General features: G+C 53.9%; 1 protein-coding gene across 1 annotated transcript; it reads right to left on the reverse strand.

Annotated features, from left to right (window-relative positions):
- Window positions 1-1,160: 1,160 nt before the first annotated feature.
- LOC308278198 (glutathione S-transferase theta-4) lies at window positions 1,161-7,374 on the reverse strand (the record flags this gene model as incomplete). Its single annotated transcript, XM_080717819.1, has 5 exons — window positions 1,161-1,358; window positions 2,333-2,509; window positions 3,921-4,071; window positions 5,110-5,197; window positions 7,263-7,374. 5 exons carry the CDS (start codon window positions 7,372-7,374, stop codon window positions 1,161-1,163), a joined length of 726 nt encoding a protein of 241 aa, XP_080573945.1.
- Window positions 7,375-8,405: the final 1,031 nt, after the last annotated feature.

Below are 8,405 nucleotides of genomic sequence, written 5' to 3' on the forward strand. Positions count from 1 at the left end.
GTACTGGGGTTCCTGGAAGCCCTTCTACTTCCTGGGCTACACTCCCAGACCTATTTTTTAATTTTTGGAAACAGGGTCTCCTAAGCCAGCACGGCTGGCTTCGAACCTGCGTGATCCTCCTGTCTCCGCCTCCCAAGCACAGGGATTACAAGCGTGCACCACCATGCCCGGCTTGGTCCAAGGGGTTTATAATCTTGTTCCTTGATGATCTGCCATCTAGTTTTATTATTATTATTATTATTATTATTATTATTAATTATTATTATTATTATAGAAAGGGGGTATGGAGCTGGGCATGGTGGCACATGCTTGTAATTCTAGTACTTGGGAGGCTGAGGAAGGAGGATCACAGGTTCAAAGCCATCTTGAGTGACCTAGTGAGGCCTCCTGCAACTCAGTGAGACCCTGTTTCAAAACAAAGAATAATCGAGGTTCACAGACAGCCTCAGCTACTTAGTGAGGCCCTTTGCAACTCAATGAGACTCTATTTCAAGGTAAAGAATATAAAATAGGGCTGGGGATATAGCTCAGAGGTAGAATGTCCATGGGCTCAAGGCCCAGTTCCACTAAATAAATAAATAAATAAATAAATAAATAAATAAATAAATAAAAATAAATAGATAGCTAGCTCTGCGTGGTAGTGCACACTCGTAATCCCAGCATTCGGGAGGCTGAGACAGGAGGATTGTGGTTCAAGGACAGCCTCAGCTACTACTTAGTGAGGCCCTTTTGCAACTCAGTGAGACCCTGTTCCAAAATAAAGAGTAAAAAATAGGGCTGCGGGTGCAGCTCGGAGTCACAATATTCCTGAGTTCCATCCCCAGTACTGCAAGAATGAATGAATGAATGAATGAATGATTAAATAAATAAATAAATAAATAAATAAATAAATGGGGTGTCTGGACATCATCAACTACCACTACTGACAACGTAATCCTCATAGTTTGTTTTACACCCTTTTGGGAAACAGAGGACCGTGGCTGGCACCTGCTCCCGCACCGGGCTCTCCGCGTACGCCGTGTTCTTTCTGGACTCAGCAGCCATGATGACTGTTCTCGTTCTTTATCAGGCAAAGTAACACAGTTGTTTTCTTTACCCCACCCGAGGCAGGAGGCCCAGGGCTGTGCCAGCCAGGCCCTGCAGCGGAGCCGCCTCTGGGCTCACCTGTACTTATGCAGAAACTCGCAGATCCTCTGCTTGACCAGTGGGTCTAAGGTCGAGCAGTCCCACTCTGGCAGCTTCGACAGCCGGTCATGGGCCTCCCAGAAGAGACCGGAGCCGAGGGTCAGCTCCACCCGCATGCGCCACTCGGCCAGCTTGGAGCTGCCGAGGAAGACGTTATGATTGCCCCCCATGGGCTGTGGAAAGACAGAGAGGAAAAGGTGGTTACCCCTGGACCTGCCCTGCCTGGGTCTCCTACAGTATCAAGGGTACTCCCTCCCCATCTGCCTCTGCGACCAGTTTATCCATTTGCTGGCTTGCAGGGCCTGGGTGGGGGTCACAGCTATGTCATAGATGTGGAAATGGGGGATCCAGAATCCCCCTGGTTTTGTTTTTATTTTACTTTTGGTGCTGGGATGGAACCCAGAGGTATTCTACCTCCAAGCTACATCCTCCCCCAAGCCCTATTTATTTTTTATTTTTTGTTATTGTTATTATTTTTTTGTGTGTGTGGTACCGGGGTTCCTGGAAGCCCTTCTACATCTGGGCTACACTCCCAGACCTATTTTATACTTTTTATTTGGAAACAGGGTCTCTTAAGCCAGCACGCCTGGCTTCGAACCTGCGCGATCCTCCTGTCTCTGCGTAAGTGTGGAGATTACAAGCGTGCGCCACCACGCCCGGCTATTTTTTATCTTGAGTCTTGCTAACAGAGTCTTTTTTAACAGAGTCTTGCTAAGTTGCTGAGGGCCTTGCTAAGTGGCTGAGGCTGACTTCCAACCTGCAAGCCTCCTGTGCCAGCATTACAGGAGTGCGCCACCATGCCCAGCTCTCTGGGGTTCGTGGACATTGGTTTTGTTCCAAGGCTCCCGAACCCCTCTTTGAGGTGACCCCTGGTCCAGGTGGTTCCTGCTTCTTTATCTTGAAACCTTCCATGGGCCCGGCCTTCTTCCAGGGAAGCACCTGTCCCCAAGGAAGTGGAAGAAGGGCTCAGTTCTTACCCCCACACACACATGCTTCGAACTGCCCTGTGTGATCCACCCCAGGGTCCAAGGAGTAGACCCAGCAGGTGCCCGCCTAGGGATCTGTCTGGCTCGGAGAGAAATAGGCTCCCAAAGTGGGATGATCACAGCGTCCTCCTCAACGGCCCCGCCACGACCCTGCACCACACCTGCATCATCTCCACCAGGGCCACCAAGTCGGCCAGCGAGATGTGGTCCCCGGTGATGAACAGCTTGTCCTGCAGGAACTTCTCCTCGAAGAACTGCAGGCTGCTCTTCACCTCCTCCAGCACCTGCTCCACCTTCTCGGCTGGGACCTCCTCCCCAGTGATCATGGGGATTAGCAGCTGCCAGGAGGGGAGGAGAGAGCGGAGGTGGAGCCGGCAGCCTCAGGGTGGATTCCCTGCTGATGGGCGCCGGCCCATCACGAGTTACCCGGCTCCGCGGTAGCCGAGCGTGTCCCCCAGGGCTCGTGTGTTGGAAGCTGGGTTTCCTGAGGCAGCGGCATGGGTGGAGCCTGGAAGTGATGCGCTTAGCAGGGGGTTGCGAGGGCACTGCCCCTTGGGATTACGGCCATTCTCATGGGATGCAAGTTTTTTGTTTTTGTTTGTTTTTGGTGAGCTACACCCCAGCCCTATTTTATTTGTTTGTTTGTTTGTTTGTTTGTTTTTGTGGTACTGGGGATGGAATCCAGGGACATTCTACCTCCAAGCTGCACACCCAGCCCTATTTTTTTTGTTTTTGGGTGGTACTGGGGTTCCTGGAAATCCTTCTCTGAGCTACACTCCCAGACCTATTTTATATTTTTTATTTGGAAACAGGATCTCTTAAGCCAGCGCGGCTGGCTTCGAACCTGCACGATCCTCCTGTCTCTGCCTCCCAAGCGGGGGGATTACAAGTGTGCGCCACCACGACCGGTCCCAGTCCTATTTTTTATTCTTTATTTTCTTCTCCTCCTCCTCCTCCTCCTCCTCCTCCTTCTCTCCTTCTCCTCCTCCTCCTCCTCCTCCTCCTCCTCCTTCTCCTCCTCCTCCTCTTCCTTCACCTCCTCCTTCTTTTTTCAGTACTGGGGATTGAACCCAGGGGCATTCTATCTCCAACCTACACACCCAGCCCTTTTTTCTTTTTCTTTTTGCCAGTCTGGGGATGAAACCCAGGGGCATTCAACCTCTGAGCTATAGCCCCTGCCCTATTTTTTATTTTTTATTTTGAAACCAGGTCTCACTGAGTTGCAGACGGCCTCACTAAGTAGCTGAAGCTGTTGGCAAACCACGATCCTCCGCCCAGCCCTATATTTTATTCTTTCTTTTGAAACGGGGTCTCACTGAGTTGCAAAGGGCCTCACTGAGTAGTAGCTGAGGCTGGCCTCAAACTGCAATCCCCCTGTCTCAGCCTCCAAATGCTGGGATTATAAGTGAGCTCCACCACACCTGGCCCTATTCTTTTATTTTGAAGCAGGGCCTCACTAAGTTGCTGAGGCTGGCCGCAAACCTGCCATCCTCCTGTCTCAGCCTCCCAAGTACTAGGATTACAGGCGTGGGCCTCCGTGCCTGGGCTCTTTCCTTGCCTTAGCGAGACTTGGTCATACTCAGCCCCACACTCCCAGGAGCTCTTCAAGGCCGGCGCGGGAGACAGCCAAGGAGCAAGGCTCAGGAGGGAGGGAGACTTGCTGGGGCTCCTGCGTGATCCGCAGGGCCGTGGCCTCCGAGCTTCCGGACCCCGCCCCTGGCCCCCGAGTCCAGACACGGCCCCGCTCACCTTGACCCACAGAATCTTGCTCATGGGCATCTGGATGGCGGTGTGCTGCCAGGCCATGAACTCGTCCACCCGGGCGCGCGTGTGCAGGTCGGGCGGGTACCAGTGGGAGGGCGCGCTGTACTTGCGGCACAGGTAGAAGAGGATGGCCACGCTGCAGGAGGAGGTGATGCGCCTGGTCCCCGAGGCCCGGCGCCGAGCATCCCAGGCGGCCGGGACCCAAAGCCAGGGAGAAGGCAGAGGTCCCCGGGAAGGGACACCCAGTCTCAGTCCGTGAGTCAGCAAAGGCGGGGAGACCCGAGGGCCAAGCAAGAGTCGGTGGAAGTCCAGACAGGGAGAAAATATGAGCCGAAATCCCCAGGCAAGAGGGAGGGAGGTGAATTTTGCAGGATGAAGAGGAAGCGAGCGGCCAGGTGTACACACTTGTAATCTCCGTACTTGGGAGGCTGAGGCAGGAGGAGCGCGGCCTCGGCTACTTAGTGAGGCTCGGTTGCAAAATAAAGAATTTTAGAGCTGGGAGCCGGGCTTGGGAGGCCGAGAGCGGAAGATCACGCTTCTCGGACAGCCTCAGCGACTTAGTGAGGCCTTCTGCAATTTAGTAAAAGCCTGTTATAAAATAAAAAACAAGGCCGGGCGTGGTGGCGCGCGCTTGTCATCCCCGCGCTTGGGAGGCGGAGACAGGAGGATGGCGCAGGTTCAAAGCCGGCCTCGCGCGCGCTGGCTTAGGAGACCCTGTTTCTAAATAAAAATATAAAAATAGGTCTGGGAGTGTAGCCCAGAGGTAGAAGGGCTTCCAGGAACCCCAGTACCACCAAAATAAAATAAAATAAAATAAAATAAAATAAAATAAAATAAAAAAAAAAACAAGGCCGGGTGTGGTGGCGCACGCTTGCAATCCCCGCGCTTGGGAGGCTGAGACAGGAGGATCGCGCAGGTTCGAAGCCAGCCTCAGCTACTTAGTGAGGCTCTCAGCCACTTAGTGAGACCCTGTTTCCAAATAAAATATAAAATAGGTCTGGGAGTATAGCCCGGAGGTAGAAAAGCCCCTGGGTTCTACCCCAGTACCACACACAAAAAAAAAAGGAAAAGAAAAAGAAAAAGTAGGGCTGGGGGGAGGGAAGGAAGGAAGGAAGGAAAGAGAGAGTGAGAGGAGCTGTGGAGCTGCCTGGGCGGCGCGGGCGGAGGCCCTTACCTCTCAGACAGGATGAACTTCCCGTCCCTGAGGCCGGGCAGCTTCCGTAGCGGGTTGATCTCGATGTATTCCTTGCTGTGGTGGTGACCTGGGGGGCAGAAGGAGGGCCTGGGATCCCGGGACCCCAGCGGAGAGAGCGCTCCCAGCAGCAGAAGCGCCTTCCTGGCCGGTCATCAAGGAGAAACTGAGGTGTCGGGTACCACAGAGGCGACGGGGCGAGCGAGTGGCCGGACACCAACCAGACCAGGATTCCCCCAGACTGGGCGACTCCTGCGCCCTGCTGCCAAGACCACCCTTGGGCTCCCCAAAGCTGGAGGGCCCTGGGCCGAAGCCATAGCCCATGGACGAGCTGAAGTCCCGGGGCCTGGGTTCACACGCTCCCCCACCCCTCCTCTGTCCCCTCTTTAAGGGGAGCTGCAGCTGTGCCCAAAGGGGACCCCCTCGGGTGGAACGGGGTCGTGGGATCTGGGCAGGGAGCTCCGCCTCCCCGGCCAGCTGCTTCTAGCTCACAGGTCCCCGTCTCTGGGGACTCTGCCCACAGGTCCCCGTCCATTCCTGCAGCTCTGTCTCCTCCTGCCCAGTCCACAGGCTTCTGCTACTGCTGTTTCTGAGTTGTTTATTTATTTATTCGTTCATTCATTTCTGAGCTGGGGATTAAACCCGGGGCATTCTACCATCAAGCCAAACTCTTAGCCCTATTTCTTAGTCTTTATTTTGAAACAGGGTCTCACTAAGTTATGAAGGGTCTCACTAAGTAGTTGAGGCTGTCTGCGAACCATGTACCTCCCGTCTCAGCCTCCCAAGTACTGGGATTACAATCAGACACCACCCTGCCTATCTTGTTTTCTATTTATTTATTTATTTATTTATTTATTTATTTATTTATTTTGGTGGTACTGGGGTTCCTGGAAACCCTTCTACCTCCGGGCTACACTCCCAGACCTATTTTTTCTATTTTTATTTGGAAACAAGGTCTCTTAAGCCAGCACGGCTGGCTTCGAACCCGCGCGATCCTCCTGTCTCTGCCTCCCAAGCGCGGGGATTACAAGCGTGCGCCACCACGCCGGCTTGTGTTCTATTTTAAAACAGGGTCGCCGGGCGTGGTGGCGCACGCTTGTCATCCCTGCGCTTGGGAGGCGGAGACAGGAGGATCGCGCGGGTTCGAAGCCAGCCGCACGCGCTGGCTTAGGAGACCCTGTTTCCAAAATGAAAATGTAAAAATAGGTCTGGGAGTGTAGCCCGGAGGTAGAAGGGCTTCCAGGAACCCCAGTACCACCAAAAAAAAAAAAAAAAAAAAAAAAAAACAGGGTCTTGCTAAGTTGCTGAGAGACTCACTAAATTACTGAGAATCAGCCCGGCATGGTGGCACACACTTGTAATCCAGTACTTGAGAGGCAGAGACAATAGGATCCCAGTTTTACACCCAGCCTCATCTACTCAGTGAGAACCTCTGCAATTTAATGAGACCTTGTTTCAAAATAAATAATAAAAAATACAGCTGATGATGCAGCTTGGAGGTAGAATGCCCCTGGAAAGCTCTGCTAAAAAGAAAAAAAAAATTGGTGAGAGTCTCGTTAAGTTGCTGAGGCTGACCTCCAATTCTCCATCCTCCCATCTCTGCCTCCCAAGTCCAAGTACATGCACCACCACACCTGGCTTCAAGCTGAGCTTTTAGAGCCTCCTCTGTGCTGGGCGTGGGATTGGAGTGCAGCCCTCTGAGCCCCACATGGGATCTGTGTAACCCTGATAAGATTGGCTCTTATAGTTTTTTCCTGAGAAGATTGGCTCTTATAGTTTTCCTCCTCCTCCTCCTCCCCCTCCTCCTCCCCCTCCCCCTCCCCCTCCTCCTCCTCCTCCTCCTCCTGGTTGGCAGCTGCCGCAGACCAGGAGATGCAGGAGCCCGTAGATGGTGAGCGAGCTGGCTGGGGCCGGGACGCCCTGGCGGCCCTTCCTCCCCCTGGCCTCAAGGAGCCTGTTCATCCTGGAGACCAGCTGAGGTGGGCTAGACCGGGACACGGCCCGGGTACCTGGATGATGTGGGCACCCTCTCCTCCCCGCAGACCCTTGTGGGGCCTTGCTCCCTGAGAGCTCCTGGCTGGGTGCCATGGCCGCCCCCCGGGACCAGGCCTGCCTGCGCAGCAGTGGGGACGGACCTTTGAGCAGATCTACAAACTGGAATTCAAAGGGAATGGCGTTCTTCCTGGCAAAGATGTAGACGGCGCGGCAGGGCGCAGACAGCAGGTCCATGTAGAGCTCCAGGCCCATGGCGCCACCGCCGCTGGGCCCGAGGGAGGCCGGCCAGCTGCAGACCCGAGCCCCCGCCCTGTGCCCTCTCCGCCCTGGGCTCAGGACCCCGCATTCTGGAACTCCGTGTTTCCCTTGGTATTGTCCCGACCGGGGAGCCTGGAATCCTCACAGAGCGAGGATTCTGAGGAGGCCTCTGGGTGGGGGCGGCCCTGGCGAGGGCTGGGGGTGCGGGAGCGTGTGTCCATGGTTCTGCCTCACAGACACGCTGAGAGGGCTCATGTGTGGAATCCCAGGGCCAGGCTTCCCCGCAGAATCTAACAGAGGGGGCTTTGCAGGGCTCAGACCATGATCAAGGCTATGAGAACTAACCGTGCAGAGCCCGTGCAGGTACTGGGGTTTTCCTCAAGGATAGGGCTGGGAGGAAGAGACACAGGAGCTGGGTGCCCTGGTTCAGATTTTTTGGGGGGCACTGAGGATTGAACCCAAGGGCATTAAACCTCTGAGCAAGACCCCTAGCTCTGTTTATTTACTTTTTGAAATAGGGTCTTACTAAAGTTGCTAAAAGCCAAGTTGAGTTACTAAGGCTGGCCTCAAATCTGTGATCCTCCTGTGTCAGCCTCCCAAGTACTGAGATTACAGGTGTGTGCCACCATGCCTGGTATACAGGTTGGCTTTTGAGTGTCCTCCAAAGGCCCACATGTTTGAGGCGGTGCTATTGGGAGGTGGTGGACCCTTTAAGAGGTGTGGCTTCATGGGAAGAAGTTAGGTCATTGGGGTGCGCTCCTCCAGGGGACTGTAGGACACTGGGCTCTTCCTCTTTTTTCCCTTTTTGCTTCCTGTCCACAAAGTGAGCAGTTACCTCCAGCACTTCCACCAGAAGCCGGAAATGGATGGGTCCATCCAGTCACAGACTGGAACCTCTGAAACTGTGAACCCTGCTAACTGATGGGGATTGAGCCTGTATTGACGCTAATAAAAGCTGTATCAACTGTTAATCAGAACAAGCTTTCATACTTAGGCAGAACAATAAAATCCCTTTCTCTGCCTCT

The sequence above is a fragment of the Muscardinus avellanarius genome, assembly GCF_963383645.1.
Source record: "Muscardinus avellanarius genome assembly, chromosome: 21".
Taxonomy (NCBI): domain Eukaryota; kingdom Metazoa; phylum Chordata; class Mammalia; order Rodentia; family Gliridae; genus Muscardinus; species Muscardinus avellanarius.